At 58.3% G+C, this 22,799-nt stretch overlaps 1 protein-coding gene across 25 annotated transcripts in view; it reads right to left on the bottom strand.

Moving 5' to 3' along the window:
- The window catches only part of NCOR2 (nuclear receptor corepressor 2), a 232,829-nt gene that overhangs the window by 9,986 nt on the left and 200,044 nt on the right, over positions 1-22,799 (bottom strand). For 15 of the 25 annotated variants that reach the window (XM_070475104.1, XM_070475121.1, XM_070475096.1 and 12 more), the window contains 17 exons: positions 20,571-20,735; positions 19,306-19,445; positions 18,539-18,641; positions 18,233-18,337; positions 17,830-17,933; positions 14,594-14,744; positions 11,867-12,007; positions 11,421-11,507; positions 10,498-10,796; positions 8,322-8,676; positions 6,994-7,215; positions 6,148-6,399; positions 5,109-5,258; positions 4,825-4,974; positions 4,528-4,729; positions 1,435-1,976; positions 134-283 (listed from right to left, as the gene is read on the bottom strand). In XM_070475104.1, the coding sequence (XP_070331205.1) occupies positions 134-283; positions 1,435-1,976; positions 4,528-4,729; positions 4,825-4,974; positions 5,109-5,258; positions 6,148-6,399; positions 6,994-7,215; positions 8,322-8,676; positions 10,498-10,796; positions 11,421-11,507; positions 11,867-12,007; positions 14,594-14,744; positions 17,830-17,933; positions 18,233-18,337; positions 18,539-18,641; positions 19,306-19,445; positions 20,571-20,735 (3,318 nt within the window). The remainder of the gene's footprint in view (positions 1-133; positions 284-1,434; positions 1,977-4,527; positions 4,730-4,824; positions 4,975-5,108; positions 5,259-6,147; positions 6,400-6,993; positions 7,216-8,321; positions 8,677-10,497; positions 10,797-11,420; positions 11,508-11,866; positions 12,008-14,593; positions 14,745-17,829; positions 17,934-18,232; positions 18,338-18,538; positions 18,642-19,305; positions 19,446-20,570; positions 20,736-22,799) is intronic. The other 10 variants (XM_070475111.1, XM_070475118.1, XM_070475116.1 and 7 more) reach the window with 3 other exon arrangements.

The following is a 22,799-nucleotide window of genomic DNA, read 5'->3' as shown; positions in this document are numbered from 1 at the left end:
TGGTCAGAGTGGGCAAGGCCGGTGCCCCCTCCCCGGGGGCTGCTGTCCTCAGATCCCGGCTCCGCCCTTTGAACTGAGACTCCACCACCTCCGAGGGCCTTGGCCTCCCCGTCTGTGCGGGGCAGGACCCCACCTGGCTGCTTGTGCCGCGGGTCTCCCTCCAGGTGGCTCTTGTCGAGCTCCTCCAGGTGCTTGGGGAGCCCCTTGTCATGGGTCAGGCTGGGCGAGCTCACGGGGCTCACGGGCTCCACCCCGTCGGGGCTGTAGCTGCCGCCATGGTAACCTGCAGCCAGGCGAGGCCCTGAGTCAGGCCAAAGCCAGGGCCAGGGCTGCCCTTCCCAGCCCGCCCCTCCACACTGGACGGGTTCCCCAGGGCCAGAGGTGGGGAAGATTTGGGCGGATGGAGAGCGGGAGTGAGCCAGCATGAGGGCTGCTGGCCAGCCAGGGGTGGGGACATGTCCGGAAAGGACGGCGAGACAGTACTGCAGAGAGAGGTGGATGGAGAAGAAAGGCAGAGAACGAGACACACAGGCAGACAGGTGGAGGGAGATGGAGAGAGACCCAGGGAGAGTGAGAGACGGACAGCAACAAGGTGGGGAAAGGGGGACTGGAGACAGACCCAGCCGGCGGGGGCCAGAGGTGGGGATGAGATGGGGCAGGATGAGTTTCGGGGAAGGGAGTGTAGAGGCAGCGGATGGGTGGTGAGGGTGTGAGGTCAGTGTGGTGGCGAGCGACACTCAGATCGCAGGGTCACCCCCAGCCACAGCCCCCTCTCCAGCACAGAGGAGCCCTGAGCTGGGGCTGGAGGTGGGAGACAGGCACAGAAGACTCTCCTCTTCCCCGGGGAAGCTGGCTGGTGGGTCGGCAAAGGAGACACAGGGCCAGAGCATCCCCAAGAAACCCTCACAACCTGGGCAGAGGACGCAGGGGCCAGGTTCCCACTCCTCCTGGGAAGCGGGGGGGTGCTCCTCTTTCCTCCCGGACGTCCCCCCGCACTGTACACCTCGGGGGCAGTGGAGCGGGGTGGGGGAGGCATCCTCCAAACCACACACAGCAGCAGGCAAAGGCGTGGGCCTGCGCCCCTCCGCAGCCCCGCTCCCCAGACAAGGGTGCAAAGGGGGAGATGAGAGGCGCGGCTGGAGTCAAAATCACAGATCCATTCATTAAAGGAAAAAAAGCGAAAATCCAAAAGAAAAAAGAAAAATCATGATAAAAACGATGTGCAAATGATGAAGTGCTCCCCTCTCCGATCAGAGGGGTGGGTAGGCGCAGCTTGAGGAATCATCAGAGCGTGCAATCGACGAAGACGAGTTTCAAAACAAAATACCAAAACCAACGAAAAATGGGGGGGAGGGGAAAAATAAAAAGCAGAGATCTGAAAATATCTTTAGGCCACAAGACGGGGTGGGTGGGCGGCGGGGCCGGAAGTCTTACCATCGCGAGGGGAGTCGTTGGCCAGCGAACCTCCTTCTCGCGGCCCTTTATCGTGAGCAATTTGACGCATGATTATCGCGTCTATGAAGGTGGCCGCTGTCAGGGTGGTCTTACCCAGAGAACGGAGTTCCAATTCCTGGATGGAAAAGGGTTTACTTTGAGTCTTTTCCCGGTGCAGGTCCGCGGCTGAGGCGGGGGGCGCCGGCTGGTCCGGGCTGGTGTGGTGGGATGCGAGGCTCTTCGCTGGGGCGCGGGCGATGGCCGCGTGGCCGGAGCCGGGGGGTGCCAGGGGCCGGGGCTCGGAGCCCTTGCCGGGGGAGGAAGCGGGCTCCAGCCCGGCGCGGGCTGGAGGCTTGGTGAGGAACGTGTGGCCAGCGTCCGCGCGGGGCCGCTCGGGCCGGGCGACCCGAGGGGCCTCCTTAGGCAGCAAGACAGGCTCCATGAGGGTGGGGTAGACCCCATCGAGGGTGCCGCCCAGCGGGCAGTGGGTGGCGGGTGGGAATGTGGCAGCTGGGCGGACAGGCGAGGAGGTGGAGGTGGACCTGGAGGAGGAGAGAGGGAGAGTCAGCAGCTGCAGGAGCCACAGCTGGGGCCCTTGAGGCCGAGGCAGGGTCACTCCCTCACTTTGACACCCTGAGGGGTTGCCATTGCCCGGAATAGCTCCCACATTCCCCAGAATAAACCCTCCCAACTGTGGCCTGCGAGACCCCATGCCACAGGGCCTCACCTACCCCATCCCTCCATCCATCTACCCATCCATCCATCCCTCCATCCACCCACCCATCCATCCATCTACCCATCCATCCACCCATCCATCCATCTATCCACCCATCCATCCATCCATCCCTCCATCCATCTACCCATCCATCCCTCCATCCATCTACCCATCCATCCATCCACCCACCCACCCATCCATCCATCCACCCACCCATCCATCCATCCATCCATCCATCCATCCATCCATCCATCCATCCATCCATCCATCCATCCCTCCATCCATCCATCCATCCATCCACCCATCCATCCACCCATCATCCCATCAACCCAAAACCTCTTACTGAGCACCTACTATGTCAGGCACTGTTCTAGACACCAGGGATATGACTGTGCACAAAACAGTCAAAAGTGCCTTATGTTCTAGGTGAGGAGACACATTACATACAGGCTCATATAATAATATGATAAGTTAAAGTCCTATTGTTGTGGCAATTGCTTGAAGGTAACGATTCTGGGTGGAAAACAAGCAAACAGCAAGGGAGCTCTCAGGCATGAGTAGTGGGGTGTCTCTCAGAGGGGCTGGCATATGACCCAGAGAGGAAGTGAGCGAGCCCTGTGAAGGATCAGAACGCCAAGGGCAGAGGCCCTCAGAGTGGGTCAGGGTGGGTGGTTAGAGGAAAGGGCAGGGGTGCCCAGTACTTCCACCTCAGCCACCAGGGGCCACACAGGGCTCCTTGCTGTCTTCTCTGCCCAGAGTGCTCTCCTCACTCCAATGGGGCTGGAGCCGGCTACTCGAGACTCCCATGCCTCTTCCTTCAGGCAGCCTTCCCTGATTGCTGCCGTGGTCTAGACCATAAGCCCTAAAAGGGCAGGGCTTGCATCACCATGTCCCCCATACCCAGCACAGGGCAGGAGACCCACTGCAAGCCCACCAGGAGGAAGAAATGCACAAATGCACTCACTCTGACCTTCAAGGGCTAGTGTAATTATCCCCATGCTGCAGATGAGGAAATAGGCTTGGGCATGAGCTGGCCCGACTCTATCTCTCGTTGGCCTCTCTCTCTAGTCCAAGGCTTCCATGAGGAAGTCTTTCACTAACCCTCACCCTCAAGGGTCTTCCTCAGCTGCCACTGGGGAAGGTCTTGATGTTCCTGCTCCAGCTTCTCACTGGCTGTTGCCGGTGGGAGCTCATGTCTGAGCACCCTGCTCTTAGAGTCAGGTGCTCCTGTTCTGTGTAACTGCTGAGACCTGACTCGGAGGACACCAAGACGATGCTTCTGGTAAATGAAGTTGTCATTTTTTTGTAATTGGAATTGTGGTGGGGAGGGCGTGATTTAGAGCAGCCAAGTGTGGGGAGACTTGCACAAAGGGACACTTCATTTTGGAAGAAGCAGCTGCCTCCACACAGGTCCCTGGGCAGGGAGGGGCCCTGGGGAAACTCCTGCCCCCCCATCAGGCAGCTCAGCCCACAGGCCTTGGGCAGCAGTAGGAGGTGGGTCACCAGCGGGGACTCGGGCCTGTTGTGATAGGAAGTGGACTCCAGGGACCAGACACATCCGGGACCTCTGCAGGTTCTCCAGTCTCCAGGGAACCTCTGGACTTTGTCCAGACAAGAGGCACCTGATCTCCTCCTCCCTGTGGGGCTCTGCTGAATCCCTGGAGGAGTGGGAAAGCCTCTCCTCAAAGCCCTCACCCTGTCTCTCCCTCTCTGCTCCACAGACTCCATTCCCAAACTCGACAACCTACTCAGCTACTTACCTATCCACCCACCCAACTCACCATCCACCTATTCATCCATCTACCTACCCAACCCCCATCCACCTAGAAAACTCATCACCTCTCCACCTCCCCATCTACCCACCCACCCACCTACTACCTAACCAAACCCTAATCCATTCCTCCACTTACCCAACCCATCATCTATCTATTCACCCATCTACCCTCCATCCACCTACCTACTCACCCATCTAACCATCCAATTACTCACCCTCCCATCTGTTCATCCACCTATTCACCTAGCTCTAACCATCAGTCCATTCATCCACCCACTGTCATCTACCTATATACCCACCCACCTATCCATTCATCTAGTCTGCCATCCATCCATCTACCACTGACCCACCTATGCACCTACCTACTCACCTGTCATCCATCCACATAAACGGATAATATCCACTTATCCAAATCTATTACTACCCATCCATCTAACCAAATCACCCATCAATGTACCTCCTCACCCACCTCTCTGTCCGCCCATGGCTCACCCTCCCGTTTATCCCCGGATCTACCGGTACCCTTGCACATCGCTCCTCCTGTACCCATCCCCCAGCCCCCCTCCATGGCCCTGTCCCCCCCCCCCGTGCCACCCCGGCCCACCTCAGGACTGTGGGCGTGCTGGGCTCCACGGAGGTGATGATGCTCTTCATGCCCGTGTTGTGCAGCACGCTGGGTCTCTGCTGGATGGCGTCCTGGGTCCGCGGTGAGATGGGCGAGTGCTGGTGGGCGTGGGAGTGGGAGGCGGGGCGGCTGCTGCCGCCGCCCCCACCCCCGCCGCTGCCGCCGCTGCTCTGCTCCGTGCCTGGGGGAGACAAGCTATGCTATCAGAGACCTGGTGCGGCTGCGAGGACCCCGCCCCCACCCCCGGGGCGCGGGCTGGGGGCGCAGCCGGCCTACCCGGTCTCCAGATGGGCGCGTGCTCTACCGTGGTGGTGGATGTGAGGATGGACTTCTCCCGCTCGCGTTCGCGCTCCCGATCGCGCTCCCGTTCCCGCTCCCGCTCGGTCGAGGACGTGGCGGTGGGTTTTGTCAAGTGAGTCGGGCCTCCTGGAAACCCAAAGGCCTGCGGCTCAGCCCCAGGGACAGGAAGCCCCACCACCACCCCGACTCATCTTCCGGGATGGAACAGAGAGGGCAAGGCATCTGCCCAAGGACACCCAGCACCGGGGTGGGGGCCTCACCCGGGGAGAGCGGAGAGCTGCTGAGCCGGCTGCTGAAGGGCTGGGGTGCGGTGGGGAGGTAGGCGAGGCGGTCCATGGCGGTGGCTGGCGTGCCTGGCGTGGGAGGCACCAGCACGGGCAGGTGTGGCACTTGAGACAGGTCGATGATGCCTGTGAGAGAGGAGATGGGGCTGGGGGCTGCAGCCACTGGGGAGGAGAGGAGCCGGGCTGCCTGCTCGCTGGACCGCCCCACCCAGTGGAGCACCGCGCAGCCTGAGAAGCAGCACTGCTGGGTGCTCCTCCTCGGTCCACGCCCTAGGTCTGAATGCCAGCTGCTCAGAGCCCCTCCTCCCTTTGCTCCCAAGCCCTGAAGCAGACGTAGCTTGCAGGTGGCCCCACTGCACACTGCTGTGCCCCTTTTGCCTGTGACCCAAGGCCATCAGTTGCTTGTATTCAACCCCCACTGTTTGAAATACCTAGTGTGACCAGTTTTAACAATTGGACCCTAACTAGGACTTGGTTGTTCCGAAAGAACATTCCGGAAGTGTTTCTAGAAAGTGTAATAGTCATGTGCAAAGTAGCCACGGGCTGGTTGCTCATCAAGGGAACAAGAAGTTCAAACAGCCTTACATTTCCATGTGTTTTTTTTAAGGGCCGCATACACCAACAGGACACACAGGCACATGCACAGCCTGTGTGTCACCCAGGATGCAACCACACACAACTCTAAACCACGGGCGGTGTGGTGGTTAAGACATGGGCTTTCATTGCCGTGGACCTGGGTTTGATCCCTGGTCGGGGAACTAAGATCCCACAAGCTGTGAGGTGTGGCCAAAATATATTAATGTTAAAATAAACCACACGCTGGGTCTGTGTGTGCTCTCAGCACAGTGACACCCCCCGGGCCTCTAAGGTGACCACTCGTGGCAAGGACAGGTGTAGAGGTGTGGGCACACACGTGTCCTGTGCTTTCAGGAACCTGGGCAGACCAGGGATAAGGCTGATTCTGGGCAGAGGGTCCTGCCCACCTGTGTGCCTGGCAGCGCCCCGCCCCACCCACCTCGCGGGCCGGTGGCGTAGTTGAGGGCCAGCGAGGACTCTCGGGGCGACAGGCCCCTCAGCATGTCGGCTCGCTGGGCCATGGCGGTGGCTGCGTTGTGGTGCATCTGCTGCGAGGTGATGTAGTCGTTGATGATTGTCTGGCGGTTCTCCAGCGCCGCCGTGTCGGGGTAGCCGCGGATGAGGTAAGGCGGGTACAGGTGTGGGTAGGTGGGGTTGGGGGCCAGGTGCCGGGGCAGGTAATAGGCAGCGGCTGCCAGGAGAAGGGGAATAAGTTCAGGCCAGCTCACACCTCGGCTGGGAATGCCCTTCTGCCTGTCTTAATGCCTCCACAGCTTCTCCCTAATACCCCCACAAAACAGAATTGAGAGCCCTGAAGCAGAAAAACCCTTGCTCCCCAACATACAAGAGAGTGCCTCTTATTGATAATATTCTTGGGATCAAAATTCACCCAAACACAAGGTATTCGAAATGTGGATCACAAAAATACCTAAGGGCTGTGTCCTTTTACACAGATTTTCAGATCATGTCTGTTTGGGGAACACATACCCTTGAGCCCTCTTTTGATACATTTGCAATTTTCAAGGTGCTGATAAGTCTCACAGGAAAAGAAAACCATTTTTCTTTTTCAAAAGAAAAACATTTGAACAAATGTTTAACCCAGCATGACCCTAAGACCCTCCAAGAGAAATTCTCACCTCAACTGCTGACATGACTGCAATATTGGGTCCCTCCCTCTCTCTGCCCTGCATGCCTCAGTTTCCCCTTCTAGTGGAGCCTAGTTGATGCCTGAGGAGCCCTTGGGCTGACACTGATGCTACAGGGCTCCCTGGGTCTGGACAATTACCTGCATCCAGAGGGATTCCTCGGGGTATGGAGGTGGGGTCGAAGGCCAGCGGGATGTGGCCACGGTACAGGTCCACGCCGCTCACCCCCCGGAGCAGGTGCTCATAGGGCGAGATGGGGTGGGGGTGGTGCTCAGGCACGCTGCTGTGCGGGGACTTGGCAATCTCCCGGGGCGTGGATGTCAGCTTTCGGTCCTGGGATGCCTTGCTGGACGAGAGACTGCCTGTGGGGATGAGCCAAGTGCGGATGGCATCAGACCTCAGACACGGGTGTCCCACCCCCTACATGAGGGCTGCCGGAGCTAGTGCCTATGGGAAATCGTTTGAGGGTAGGGTCTCTGGGGTTCCACCAACCAGGGCTCTTCATCCATCCATTTGCCCCAGTTCATTTTTCCTTTTACTTACTCATTCACCCATTTGCTTCTGCTTTTTATTCTTTTTAAAAAGCTCACGCGTTTTTCTATTCCCTTTTCTGCTCATTCATTTAATCAACCAAAAATATTTATCATGTGTCTATGATAAGCCTAGTACTTTCTAAGAGCTGGGGCTCCCCGACCAAACAAAACAGGAAAGTCCTGGCACCCATGGGGCTGACATTCAATGTAGGAGGCAGATGATCAACTAGTCATCAAAAAAGAATTTCAAAGTAATAAATGCTTTGAAGAAAAATTTAAACTGTGACCGAATGTGACCAGAATAGTGAAGGGGGAGGGTGACCATAAGAAACCTCCCTGACGATGTGACATTTGAACAGAGTCCTGAAGGACAAAAAGAAACCAGTTAGGTAAAGATCTGAAGGGGGGAGGGTGCATTTCAGGCACAGGGAAACTGCATGTGCAAAGGTCCTGAGCAAAGAGAGCTGAGTGAGGTCAAGTAACAGAGATAAAGCCGTGAGATGGAAAGGCTGGTGGAGCAGGATCCTGCACAGCCAAGGCAGAAAACGGTGATTTTTTTTTTTAATCCCCTTAAGAGCAGTGAGAGTCACTAGAAAGATTTAAGCAGAACAGTGGCATAACTGATGTAAATATTTCAAAAAAGTATTCTGGCTGCCGTTTGGGGGAGCAGATTATAGCAGCACAAAGGAGTAGTCAGGGAAGCCAGGTGGACTGGAGGCGGCAGAGAGATGCGGAGAATTCTGAGGATGGTTTGGAGGCAGAACCCACAGGTTTGGAAGGTGGACTGGATGTGGTGGCCCTGAGGACGTTCCTGAGCTAAGGAGTGGACGACTGTGAGGCAGTTTTCGGAGACGGGAGCCCACGGCGGCCCCGCCCCCGCCCCGCCCTCACCCCACCCCCGCGCCCCGCCCCTCCTTGCGCCCTGCCCCACGCACCCTCCTGCAGGCGCGGGGTGGGCTCCCGTGTGGTCACTGGTGATCCGCGGGGTAGGTGACTGGCGAAGGGCGCCGCGTGGTCCTCGTAGGTCAGAGGGCTCTGTCGCGGCTTTCCCAGCTCAGGCACGATGACCGGAGCCCCCCGGGTGATGGAGCCCCCCGAGCTGCTGACGGCACCCGACCGGCTCTTCAGGCTCTCCTCGTAGCAGGCGCGCTCCAGCGCCCGGGTGTCGGCCATCACGTCCAGCGGGTGCACGGCCGGGAACGTCCGGCCTGGACTGCCGATGATGGAGCGCACGTCGTGCTTTTTGGAGCCAGTGGAGGACGTGCTGGTGTCATACTTGAGCGGGGTGCCCTGGGGGGGGGGGAGGGCCAGGGAGAGAAGCGGGGGCGTGACTACCAGCGGCACAACCTCTCTGAGCCTCAGTTTCTGCGCTATGCAATGGGAGGGACATCTCACGCGTCAGAGGCAGGGGTGCAGGACTTTGCTAAGCCTAAGATGAGCCCACCTACCTGCCTCTGGCCCCCAGAGCCACCTTGGGGGCTGCAGAAGCGGGCACAAAGTGCAGAGGTCAGCCCTTCCTGGAGCAAGTGGGGGACCCTCGGCTGGCCCTTGGGGTTTGCTAGAAAGAAACTTAACACCCCCATGAGGGCAAATGCCTTCTTCCCATCAGTCTGGGACCCTCCTTGACCCACCCAAAGCCAAGCCAGAAAATCCAGCCGTAAAATCCAGTTCCACCACCCTGAAGTTCAAGTCTCAGAGGTCAGGGCTGAGGTTATGTCTGCTCTTGGGCCAGAAAGGGCAGCTGAAGGAACAGGGATCATGGATGAGACTACAACCCAGCTGCCTGGGAGAAGACCCCACCCTGTCTAAGCAGGCCTGGGAAACCCAGGATACAGTGGGCATGTAAGAGAACTGTTTTTATTCAGGAATGTTTTACTTATTTTCTTAAGAAGGGGAAATGCTCTCATTTTAGAGAGAATATTCTAGAATCAGACTGGCCTCCCTTTTGGATCTATGGTGGACTCTTGCCAGTGACTCCACAGCTGCCTGGAGGCTGAGCACCAAACCTGACCCCTGGCCTTCGATGGCCTTCCTATACCGCTCCTGCCTTCTCCCTAGGCACTTCTGAGCCTTGACTCAACTGCAAAGCACCCTGGAAACCTCCCTGCCACCTCTCAGCCATGCAGGCCCCCATGGATCTCATTCTCCTTCCTTGTTCACATCTCTGACCCTGTGAAGAGACAGTGGCCCTTAGGTCCTCTAAGGGACCAGCTCCTCACAGAGTCAGAGTTCATCTTCCCCTTCCAGGCTGGGGCTTCTGGGGAGCCCAGTGCCACAGGCAGTGGTTAGTTGCAGGGGTGGAGTGGGGCTGCAACCTGGTGGAGGAGGCCAAGACGCAGAGATGTTACAGATGTAAGGACATCTGGATTTGAGATTCACAATGGCCATTTACTTGCTGTGTGATCCCAGACAAGTTGCTTAACCTCTCTGAACCTGTTTACTCACCACTAAAATGAGGGCACCTCACAACACTGTTGTGACGCTTACAGGATGCCATGTAACCATATACATCATGCCAAGTCATGATGTCAAATTCTCAGGCAGCGAGCACCTGGCTCACACTTAGGGTGCAATCAAGCTTTATTACACCTAGCTCTGGGCTCTCAGCAAGCTTCGTGACCTCTCTGGGCCTCAGTTTTTCCACCTGAAGAATGGGGGTTATAGGTATGACTTCGCACTCAGATGCTTCAGTTGTGTCCAACTCTTTGTGATCCTATGGACTATAGCCTGCAAGGGTCCTCTGTTCATGGGATTCCTCCAGGCAAGAATACTGGAGTGGGTTGCCATGCCCTTCTCCAGGGGATCTTCCCAGTCCAGGGATCAAACCCATGTCTCCTGCGTCTCCTGCATTGCAGGTGGATTCTTCACCCACTGAGCCACGTGGGAAGCCTGAGTCTGAATCTCCTGGGCTGTAAATACAACTGAATGAGGTCATGAGTATAATATAAAGCCCCTGCTATGGACCCTGGAACGGATGTAATGACAGCTCACTAGTGAGCAGCTGTGTGACCTTGGGTGTGGCACTCAACAAGTCCGGGCTTCAGTTTCCCCATTTGTAGGGACCAAAGCCATGCCTATCGGTATCCTCTGCCCCGACCTTGGCCCCCGTACCTGCGTGATGGAGCCCTCCTTGAGCGGCCGGGGGGCCAGGGGCAGCTCGGGCGTGCGCCGCAGCTCCTCCCGTGGAATCTCGTGGATGGAGCGGCCGGCCTCCTTCACCGTCGCCACCAGGCCCTCGTGGGCCGGCTTCAGCTTCAGGGGACCCAGGGCCTCCAAGGGCCGGGCCTTGTAGGCCTCAGCCAGGTCCCGAGGGGGCGGAGGCGGTGGTGGTGGCGTGCCCTCGCGCTTCAGGAGCTTGGCCTCCCGGCGCGGGTAGTCTTCCTGGGCCTCCACGTAGGACCGTGGGATCCCTGCCAGGGAGGAGGGGGCGCTGACCCGTGTGCACTTGCCTCCCACCTTGCTCATCCTAACCTGGGGCCTCCACACTGGCAGATTCTGAAGCCTGACTACCTGGGTTCAAGTCCTTACTTGTTGTGTGACCTTGAGCACATGACGACCTCTCTGAGCCTCAACTTCTTCATATATAGAACGGGAATATTAACTGAAGCACCTCACCAAGTCATTCACATTCAGTGGGATGCTACAGATACAAAGCATGTTGAAAAGTATCTGGCTTGTCGCTGACCAGCCAGGAGAACGTGGGTGTCTTCCTTTTGGAGGCTGTTCCATAAGATGATGAACAGAGAGCACTTGGGGTAGCACCCAGCACAGAACACAGGAGATGCTCAGTAAATGACAGAGTGAAGGGTGATGGGCAGTAGTTTGCTTTCAATTTTTGTTTTCATGCCTTACTCTGCCCTTCAACCTGCACCCGTACCTTTCATGTACACATGTGTTACACGCCTTCCCTGTGTGCTCACGGCACTCTGGCCTGCCTCCCCTCCCCTGCCCATCTTGACTGTAAACCCGAGGGCTTGTTGCAGCCACCACGAGGGTGTGGTGGCTGGGCACGCCGGGAGCAGAGGGCAGCGTACCTTGCGTGATGGAGCCTCGGATATGGTGCTGCTCTTTGAGGTGGTGGGGGCTGTGTCGCTCAGGCGGGATGGCGCGGCCCATGAGACCTGGAGGGGGCGGGCGACAGCATCGTCTCACGGCTCCCTGACCCGGCCTTGGGCAGTGACCGGCCAGAGTCTACAGCCCCTGCCTCCCTCCAGCCACCCAGTCCCCGAGATAATGGTGGGGCTGGTGGTGGCGACAGAGGACTCAGCTGGCAAGCGGCCCGTTTTCTAGGCCCTGTGCTACCTCCAGATGGAGCCTCAGAAACACCCAGCCTCAGTTTTTCTATCTGTAAAGTCAGGATAACTATTCCCACACTCTGTCCAGGGGGAGCTGATGTAACCCAGCAAGTGGGGAAGCCCCCGGGGCAGGTCCTATGGCCCCCGCTCCACCCCCAGAGTAGGGAGCTGGGCAGGGCACACACCTTCGATGCTGGCTGAGGAGATGGCCCGGCTGACGCGGCCCTCCATCATGTCGTAGGTGCGCTTAGGGGCGGCCGTCTCGTGGGGAGGGCCCGAGCTGCTCCTCCCGTCCTCCTTGGAGCACTGGGACACGGACATGCCACCTGGAAACCAGACCATGCTCACGATGCGGGGCAGCCCCTGGGAAACTGTGTGTACCGAGCCCAGTACCAGCAAACTGGCAGGGCCGGAAGGCAACAGCGGCTCAAACACACCCTCGGCACGAGGGCCCGTCGGTCCCATGGCTGAAGCCAGGCCCAGCTGAGCCTTCCCGCAGGAACCCCCAGCCGGCAGTCCAGCCCAGGGCCTGCTCTGCTGGTTGGTAGGTCTGAACCTTTGACTGTCCACGGGCATGTGAGTCTGTGCACAAACGAGCGCTCGCGGGAGTGGACATATGTGACATGAACGGGCGGAACCACATACACACGAGCAAAGATGCAGCATCCGAGTGTGAACATGCAGGGTTGGCACAACCATCTGTGTGTGTCAATGTGGGTCTGTGTGTGTGTGTGCACATGTGTGACACTGTGTGTGTGTGTGCGCGCCTGTCCACTGTGAACAAAGTGAGGCCACGTGCAAAACACTATGTGCATCTGTGTCCACGTGGGGAGTGTGTGTGTCTGGTTGGAGGTGGGAGGGACAAGGAGGGGCCACAGCACAGGTGGCTGAGTCCAGAGGGCGGGCACATCAGGCTGGGCACACGGGTGCCCTACAGGCCAAGGGTCTGAGCAGCCTGAGGAGGGGGGCCTTGAGGAGGCCATGGTTTGGTCTTGCCCATTGGGCTGGGGGCTTCTGAGTCGGCCTCTCTTTCCAGGGGTGGTGGAGTCCACAGGTATCAGAAGCAAGTCCCGCACGCCCCAGGCCGGCCCCTTAGGATAAAGGGCGCCCTGGCTCTCACTGATTTCCATCAAGACCCCGAGGGATCCTCAGAGCAGGAGCTCCTCCATGGGCTTACAAACTAGTGGCCAGCAGATAGACGGTATTGCCCCTCCTAATTTTTCTCAAAATTGATTGCTGATGTTTAAACACCAGGAGATGTCAGATAAAAATGGAGAGATCAGAAGTCTGGCTGGCGAGCTCGCACTTGTTACAGGGTGACAATCAGCTGTCGGAGAACAGAGGCAGGGGCCCCTGTAGACAAAGCTGTCACTCTCAGGGTTGCCACAGTTTCCTCCCCGCCATCTACTGCCTGCCACTGGCATCACTAGTCCCTAGGCCCCAGGAAGCACGTGAGAAATGAAAAGCCTTGATGGACACCGATTCTACGGATGCTAAACCTAAGGCCTGTAGGATCTCAAGAACTGGTCTGGAGGCCTGAGCCAAGATGCCACCCAGGTGTCCCTGCTCACAACACCTCAACTGCCTCTCCATCCGCCCTTCCCAGGGCCCTTGGCCATCCCCCAGGGCACCCAGCCGGGTACCGAGGTTGGCACAGAACACAGCTGACAGCCTGTCCCCAAGGCTATCTCCACCACTTGGCAGCAGAGAGAGGCAACTGCCTGAGCCCCACGGTACCACCTCCGCGTCCCAGGACCTGGGGGGCCGTGGGGGCTGGGGGCTGGGCCGGTGGAGGCGGACAGTGAGGAAAAAGCACCCGCCCATTATAGGAGAAGCAATTTGCGGCCCTACAGCTGCCAGCGACTGAGAGGGGCGCCCATTAGCAGCTTTTATCTCTGCACCCCTGGGTGCCTTAGGCTGCCAGGAAATTGACATCTCAGCACTTGATTCCCTTAATTCCTTCCAGGCAGGGCTCCCGGGTGGGGAAGCGGAACCCAGGGAGGGTGAGTAGAGTGAGGAGCACTGAAGTGGGGGGCCCAGGGTGTAAGGGGGTGGCGCGTCACTGCTTACCGCCCCTGCCTGCCACCCTCGTGCCGTCAATCAGGGTGCAGCCTTTGCCAGGAGTGCTGGGCCAGAGGCCGAGGGGTGTGAGCTGGGGGCTTCTGCTCCCTGGGCCTGTTCCCCCACTCACAAGGCTGGCCATAAGTCTGCTTCCTAAACTGTAAAGAACTAGGCAGAGGTGGGAGGCAGCTAAGGCCAATCTTCACCTGCTCTGACTTATATACCTACAGGGACGGGGAGGTCACCACCTCTCTGATTGTGCTTCCTGGTGTCACCTCAGCCCTGCCTCGCGAGGAACTCACCTCAGTGGGCCAAAGACTCTCCCCACCCCCGTCCCAGGGCTCCTGTTCTCTGAGGGGTACAGAAGAACCATTGGACACCACTGTACCTCAGCTCCCACATCTGTAAAATGGGAAGACAGTCCCTCACCTCGGCTCTCAACCACACACAGCTGACAGGAAGGCAACACACTCCCCCAGACTTGTTTTCTGAAGACAACTGGCTGCCCTTTAAGCCCAACCATGTTTTCTGGAACCTTCTCTCTTGACCAGCTCCAGAAACACCAAAGTCTGGGGTTTGGTGAATAAGCCACAATGAATACAGACAGGTTTAATGACAAGATTAACAAGGTGACTTCCCATTTGCACCTGGGGGGGGGGGGTTGTCCTTAGAGCCTTCTGAGGGGGCTTCGTCTGCTGGACCCTCAGTAAACACCAGAACAACCACCTCCAGGTCCCCATTGGTCCTCTATCTCGGGAGTCCTTGCTGGACATCAAAGGGCCCTGAATGGGATGGCCTGGCCAGCCCCTGCCCGCCCACCAGCTTCTCACAGCCATGGCGGCATCACTCACCCTCGTAGGATAGCACGTGGCCCTTCTTGCCCTCGTAGATGACGTGGCCCTTGGGCAGCCCATCCTCCCGGCTGCGGTCCAGGCGGCTCGGGCTGTCCTCACCGATGATCCTGGTGATGGTTCCCTTGTACAGGACATCAGCTGGTGTGCCCTGGGGGTGCGGAGTCGGGGTGAGCACCTGCAGGCTCTGGCCAGGGACCGCACCCCACCCCCCAACTCGCCAGACATGACCCAGGACGTGTGCACGTGTGCCTTCCAAATCCACACAGACACACATGTGTATATCACTGCATACATGTTCATACACATGCAGCTTCAAAAGGGAAGGCAGAGGGAATTCCCTGGCGATCCAGCAGTTAGGACTCCATGCTTTCACTGCCAGCACCCAGGTTCAATTCCTGGTCAAGGAACTAAGATCCCGTGAGCTGCCATGTGACCAAGGGAAAAAAGACAAAATGGGGGAGGCAGAGCCCTTCAGAACACAACCACATGGAACAAACATCAATGATACTAATAATAAGATCTGAACCCTGTGCAGGTATCGACTCATTTAACCCTGGTAACAGCCCTGAGTCAGATACTACTGTGCCTATTTCAGATGAGGAAACCAAGGCACCAAGACACCAGGTAGCTTCGCCCAGGGTCACCTGGCTAAACGGAGGCAGAGCCAGGCTTGGAACCCAGGCAGTCTGGTCCCAGGTCTGTGCTTCTACCTGTACTATGTGAGTTGTACTTTCTCAGAGCCTGGATGCTGGGGTGTCAGTCCACGTGCCTGTGACGGGTCACTCCCCAAACGAGAATGGGGACACATCAAGGCAGGACACCAGAGATCTGAGCTCTGACACAGGGTTTCTCAGCCTCGGCACTGTGACCTGCGGCGCCAGATGCTTCTTTGTGGTGGGGGCCATCCTGGGCGCTGCAGTACACTTAGCAGCGCCCCCTACCCGGCACCCTGGGCTCTACCCACTAGACGCCATGTGATCCCCTCAACCTGCCCCTCCAGATGTGACCATCAAAGACGCGACCAGACACTGCCCAGTGTCCCCTGGGGGATAAAATTGCCCCCGTCAGGAACTACGGCCTTAGAGGGAGTGCGCTTCTATTGAGGGGTGTATTCAGGCAGACAGAAGATAGCCCCATGGGGTAGCATCCTGCCTTGGGTGACTTCCAAGAACATGAGTGTGGGGGTTGGAATATGAATCTGGGGTCAGACTGCTGGATGGCAAACAGCAGCTTTACCAACAAGTTGCCGTGTGACCTTCATCAAGTCACTTTGCCTCTCTGAAGCCTCAGTCTGTACATCTGCAAAACAGACATAATCTCTGTCCACGATTCTCAAAGGCACTTGGCACAGACAAGCTGTCCCCAGATCAAGACGTCTCTCTTCTCTTTCTATGAATCCAAGAGCCGATTCAGAGATGTGAGTCTGACCGTGTGCCAAGCCCGGGACTGGTGCCCTTCGAGTCTCCCCATGGGAGCATCTCTGCCAAGAAACATCCTTCTGTGGGGTAAGGGCAACAACTGGCACCCCCTGGACTTTTATCCCAAATCCTGGTCTTCAAGGAGGAGAAAAACAAAATGCCCTAACTCCAGACAGGTCTCCCCAGATGTCTCAAAGCAGGCACCGTAGATAGGATCCCCTGGTCACACTTTAGAAGACTTGTGCACAAACAGCGTAGAATAAATGGGCTTTGGTTTGAGTGACAGTCCAGGGGTGGGCAGTCACCTCTCTCCTCAAAAGGGCACAGGGCAGAGAAGCCAACTGCAAGCCATCAGGAAAGGCCCCTCCTCTATGTGTGTACGATTTTGTGTATGTGTGTGTTTGTGTATGTGTGAGTCTGTGTGTTTGTGTTCCCTGCACAGATTTCATCACCACCTGGTCGAGAGGCTGTGGGAAAGTCTGACCCTCACAAGTTTGGCAGCTGCCACCCTCTGCCAACAACCATCACGGGTGTGAATGACCGACAAGGCTCGGGTCACGGCCACCTGGAAAGCAGAGGCCGATGGATGCCCAGGAGCTTCAGATGTCAACCTTTAATCCCAAACCACTCTATGAGAATGACTCAGCAGGACTTCCCTGGCTGTCCGCTGGTTAAGACTCTGCACTTCAAACGCAGCGGGCGCAGGTTCAGTCCCTGGTTGGGGAGTTAAGATCCCACATGCCAAAAAAAAAAAAAAAAAGTGATTTAAGAATCCCTACTCTATATGCGTACTGATACTGAAGCTCCAATACTTTGGCCACCTGATGCAAAAAGCCGACTCATTGAAAAAGACCCTGATGCTGGGAAAGATTCAAGACAAAAGGAGAAGAGGGTGACAGAGGATGAGATGGTTAAATGGCATCACTGATTCAATGAACATGAACTTGGGCAAACTCCGGGAGATAGTGAGGGACAGGGAGGCCTGGTGTGTGTGCCTGCTGCATTCCATGTGGTTGCAAAAAGTCAGACACAACTGAACGACTCAATAGTAACAACTCAGTATGAGAATGACTCAGCGAGAGACATTTTTACCAAAGGGGTTTCAAAACTGACTCGGGGCCGTCGGTCGCCTGCCTGGGTGAGTGTGCGGCAGGGTTGCGACTTGAGTGTCTGTGGCCTGCCTTTGGCCCTGGGTACCTGGCAGCTGCCTTTGTAAGCTGGTGATTTAAAAACTGACAGGTCTTAGAGAAACATGAAGCCTGAGGGCCCCCCTCCGTGGTGTGATCTGAGGCCTCTGGGGTGCAAAGACACCTCACTGTCGGAGCCTGCGGCCTGAAGTTTCATCATTAAGACACGTGTGGGAGGGGGTGCTCTTCCCCGGGCCCGGAATGCTGTTCCCTGAGGTTCCTGCAGGGCTCACACCTCTGAGAGGTCTCCTCCAGCTCCCCTGTCTATGTAGCCTCAGCAGCATTGGATGCTCTTAATCGCAGTGTTGGACTCAAAGTCTGAAATCACCACTCAAGTTTTCACCTGACTGCCTCCCTCTGCTACCCTGCCAGCTCCTCGGGGGGGCTCGAGGTTTTTGCTCAACACCTTAAATGCCTGGCTCCCAGGAGAGAAGATGAACGCTCACAGAACAAGCGGGTACCCCCAAGAAGCCACCCCATCCACTGGGGCGGGGGCCACGCAGGGATGCCGGGGGTGTCGGGGGGAATGGGTGGGCTGCCCACTGCTTTGTCCACAATCGGGGCCACGTCCAGAATGCTGCCTGCAAGTCCCACCCTGGACCCGCACGCTGTGGCCCCAGACACCTACGTGTGTGATGGAGCCGCGGTACGTGATGGGGCTCTCGGAGGGGACCCGCGTGCTGGGGGTGCCCTTGGTGATGCTTCCACCTGGAACCGAGCCCAGAGACGTCCCTGGAAGACAGGAGACACAGGGCTTAGAGCTGGGCCCAGAGCCACCCCGATTATGCTCCTGGTGACCTGCAAGTTCCACCCCCTTCAGTCGCGGTGTCTCAACGCAGAGTCCCCCTGCCCCTAAATGGAGAGAAGAGACACTTGGGAAGAGAGGCTGCCAGACCCTCTGGGAGCTAACACTTCTCAGCAGGTTTTGGATAAGGGGTCCCATTCCTGCCTCGACCCTCCCCAGGATGGAGGGGAAGCCGCAGGGATGAGGGCAAGACACCGGGCCTCATACCCAGCTCCCACGCCCTCACCTCTCAGGACAGACGTCTCCTGGGCTGTAGGCACCCCCAGGCTCTCGGGGGGTCCGGCCTGGCCCCGTGGGGACAGTTGCTCCTGCTTCACTCCGCTGAACGGCGCTGGGGATGGGCGAGAGTGGTGAGCAGAGACACAGGGCAGGGATTCAGAGGCATCCCCTCCCCGCCCTATCCAGGGGCTGGAGATCCTCCCTGCCATGCTCGGTCCAGAGTCCCAAAGGCCAAATTGCCCTCCCTCACCCCCTGACACAAAGGGTGGGAGACGAGCCCCGGCCGTCAAGGTTGGGGGCCCTGGATCCTTACCCAGCTTCTTTGGGTCCATGGCGAGGGGCAGCCCCATGGCGATGGGGCCCACGGGGGCCTTGGCATGCTCTGAGTATGGGACGTGGAGCTGCACCGACATTCCCTGTGGGGGCAGAGGTCATGGGTCCCAGAGGCTTCAACCAGGGCTTCCTGACACCCGCTTTCATGAGAGTGCAAGAGGAGGGGAAACTTGGGACCACACACGGGTCGGAGAGGCCTGGGGCTCAAGTCCTGGCCCCGCTGCCCCTCTGAACGACTGAGCCTCTACTGAGCCTCAGGGCCCTCACCTGTGCGGTGGCCATCATGACCTGGTTTAAAGGAAATGGTGCCCATGAGCACCTGGGCAAAGCAGAAGCCTTGCCCCTGCCCTACAACCCACGGCAGCAGGTCAGGGAGACGAAGGGGCAGGTAGACCAAGGCTTTGCACGTGCTGCTGCTGGGTGTCTAGTGAGCGTGCTCCTCTGTTTCACAGGGAGGCGCAGCGAGCTTAAGTAACTTGCCGAAGGCCGCACAATCTGGATGCAGCACCCCTGCTCTTGAATGCCCCATGGGGTGACCTCCCAAGGTCCTGAGGCCTGGGGCAGACTGCAGCCAGTTTGGACCCAGCCACTTGGGTGCCTGGCCCCTCCAACCAGACACCATCGGTCCCAGTGACCCCCTCCCCCAAGTGTACAGATGGAAAGGCCAAACCCCTGAAAGAGGAAGGGGCTATTCTCTGGGCACCATCTGGCACGGGTGCTTCTGGGGGGCTGGCCCTCCCACCTCACCTGGGAGATGGCCCCCATTTGCCTCTCGAGGACGCTGGGGTGCTTGGTGGAGGAGATGAGGGGCGGTGGGTTGGAGATGGTGGGTGGCCGTGGCAGGACGGGCCGGGCGCTGTCGTGGAGGCCCAGGGGCAGCGGGTGACCTGTAGGGCACACGTCTGTCCTTCAAGGGGCTCCGGAGCAGTGAGAGACACAGACCCCGGGGCCGCTCCCCACCCTGTCCCTGTCCTGTCCAGGGGAGTGCCTGTCCACACATGCCCCCCTAATGCTCCTCTCCCACCTCTGCTCTGATGAGCTGTCTGCATCCTTGGTTCAGACACCACTACTTCCACCCACCCCACCTCCATCCATCCACCCCACCTCCAGGTCCTGGACCAGGTCCCTCCACTCTCCCTAGACTCCTTAACTGGTCTCTTCATCCCTCCTTTACCCTCCAATAGTTCATTTCCCTCACAGGAACCAAAAGGATCTTTTTCAAAGTCTACTGGTTCACCTGCTCCCCCCGCCTCCCCTGCTGTGAACCTTCTATGGCTCCCCACTGCCTTCAGGGTAAGATCTTAGCCTGTGACACAGCTTTCAGGTTCACCTGACCTTGTGGGTGTGGTCTCCCCAGGCTCACTGGGCACCACGCTTCCACCATGGCAGTCTGATTCAGTGTCTCAAGCTTCGCCTGCTCTTTCCTGCCTCTGGACCTTTGCACATGCTGTTCCCACTGCCTGGCATACCCTTCTGTGTTTTTTTGGCTCTGTGGGCTCACTCATCCTGCAAGATCAGCTCCGCTGAGGATGACCTTTGCTAATTAAAGTCCTTATCCACCTTAAGCTGTGCCCCTTTGATGGCTGGTAGGGCCCAGCAGGACTGGGAACCTCAGGAAGGATCTAAATCCAGCCTGACTATATTTGTAAGCCAAAGCTGGCTCCTCCCCTCCTTACACCTTTCTCTCGACCTGCTCATTCTCCAGCTCTAAGTCACTGGTGGGAGTTGGCACTCCCACTCCAAATCTGCCTCTCTCATCATCAGCCTAAGCAGCTCCTATGGCTCCCTAGTACCAGTGCTTCCACTGTCATCCTGGAGATTCCTCAAACTTCAGCGGAGCCCCCTTTCCCTTCATTGACCAGACCATCGCTCTCGTCAGGACCCGTCAGACTCTGAGATCCTTCTGCATGCAGTTCCAAGCAGTGCCCAGTGTTTGGTGGGTGATAGGTGGTACCCAGTGATTGCCCGCTAGCTGACTCGAGGACGAAGCCAGGCTGGGGTGAACTACTCACCAGGTGGGGCATAGGAGAAGGCCAGGGGGTCAGGGGCATGCGGAGAGGCCTTGATCACCTCGCGAGGGGGCACGGGGAAGGGCAGGCCTGATGTCCAGCAGGAGGGGTCCGTGGGCAGCTTCTGGCCCTCAGTTGCAAAGGCCGGGAAGAACACGGGCTTCTCTGCTGAGGGGTGAGGCAGGGCAGGCAGTCAGCCATGCTCTGCCAACCCTCAGGCCCCCAGTCCTGGCTGATCTGCTCAAATGAGCCCCACTCCCCTTGCCTGCAGCACCAGCCTTGGCCAGAGGAGGGTCCCAGCCAACAGTGACGGGGAGGAGGGGGGTCTCCTAGCGTGATGCTCCCCCAAGTCTGCAGACCAGGCACCACTCTGACTCTGCTAATGTCCTGCCGAGCACGAGTGTGCCTTGGGAGTGGGTTGGGGGGCTCTCGGCGACCCTTGATTTCAGCCCTGGAAAGACAGGCACTGGCCTGGCCCCAGGTAAGCAAGGGGCCGGGAAAAACCTCCCAACCAGGGGACAGAGGTGGCGGCGAGGGGCCTGCCCACCACCTGATTTTGCATGTACACTTGTGCCAGAACATGGTCACGTCTACCCGCTTATTTACCATCTACGGCAGAGCTGAGGAGTTGCGACAGAGACTGTCTGGCCGGCAAAGCCTGAAATATTTATTATCTGGCCCTTTCCGGAAGAGGCTTGCTGATCTCTTCTGATGATGAAGGTGGTCGGAACAGTTTGCCGAGACCCATGTACGTGTGCTCTAGCGGGTGCGGCTGGGAGCCCACATGCTTGGGATGACAGCACGCGCACGTCAGCCTGTATAATAGCACGTTCCACGACCAGGCACTGGGCCGGGCGTTTCGAAAGCACGAACTCAAACGAGCCTCCTGGGAAGAGAGCACCCAGGTATGGCGTTGTGGAATGGGAGCTGAGTACGGACACACTGATGGACTTATCTAGGGTTGCCAGCAAACATTTGGCCAAGTCAGGATTTGACCCCTTGACCTCATGGCCGCTGCAGCAGCAGATAACAGAACAGCTCTCCTGCGGGGGCTCCAACTAAGGACACCGTGGACTGACTTGTTTATCCTCTTAATACCCTTCAGGGAACTGATGAGAATTATCCCCATTCAGCAGATGGGAACTGGGAACAGAGCTCGGAGAGGCGAAGTCACCGGGTCAAAGGCTCAGAGCCAGCGAGCAGGAGCCCTGAGCCCAGGCAGATGGGCTGCAGGCTGTGACCTTTGCCTTCACAACACACGCTGAGCACCACAAGAGGAGCAATGATTGACCCTGGATTCTCAGGCCTGAGGACTGTCTGCAGACACGGCCAAAAGCCTGGCCGTCTTCACGGTGCTCTCCTGTGGCCTCTCGCTGCTGAAATCGGCCCTAAGCGCCGAACCTCTCCCTGGAGACTTGGTGTCAGGCTGGAGCACCCATGGGAGCTGGGGGGTGGGGGTGGGGGAAGCAGGGAGTAACCAGCTGCTAACAACTTGGGAACGCTGGGCCTGGGATGGGAATGGCAGGCAGGTGTCCTCCCTGGGGCCTCCAGATGACGAAGGGAGGAGGTTCTTAAGGCCCAGCTGGGCGAGCAGAAGTGTGTTGGCAGCGACGAGAGGTGCCTGCTGTGGGCCCGGCAGGTGGGGTGGAGGCTGTGCGTGCTGTACCCCCTCCGCGTCTCTCCTGGGAGAGACAGAGCTCCCCCCGGACCTATGTGCCTGCTGGTGGGGGTAGCCCGCAGGAGGGGGGTCACACATGCGGGCAGTAACCCAGGTAGGGGTTCTCACACTCAATCTCCGCTAAAGGAGCACCTCTCTAGGACCTGCACTGGGCCCAGAAAAATCCCCAAATGGCCCGGATGGTGTTCATCCAGCGACCCGACCCTCTGCGCACCAGGGCTGCTCTCTCCAGCTCAGCCCCGGCTGTGGTGGGAGGGGGCGGGAGGCCTCCGGTGCTGGATGGGAAACTTGAGCCCAGGCCAGGCTGGGCGGGTGGCTGAGAGCCTGGAGAGACAACCTGTTCCTCCAGCTGGACCCGGGGAGCCCGAGGGGTGGGCGGAGCCAGGAGAGACCAGAGCGAGGTCGCGCTGGGTGTCAAGTTCACGCATGTGCCTAAGGGTGCTGGCCGCATACCCGATGCCAGGTGCACCGTCTCTGGTGCCGCCGAGCAATTCCAGGAAATGGCGCGGCCCTCCGCCGTGCCAACGGGCCGAATGCCAGACTCAGAAACCAGG

This window comes from Odocoileus virginianus, chromosome 12 (assembly GCF_023699985.2).
Source record: "Odocoileus virginianus isolate 20LAN1187 ecotype Illinois chromosome 12, Ovbor_1.2, whole genome shotgun sequence".
Lineage (NCBI taxonomy): Eukaryota > Metazoa > Chordata > Mammalia > Artiodactyla > Cervidae > Odocoileus > Odocoileus virginianus.
This window is presented reverse-complemented; position numbering and strand designations above follow the sequence as displayed.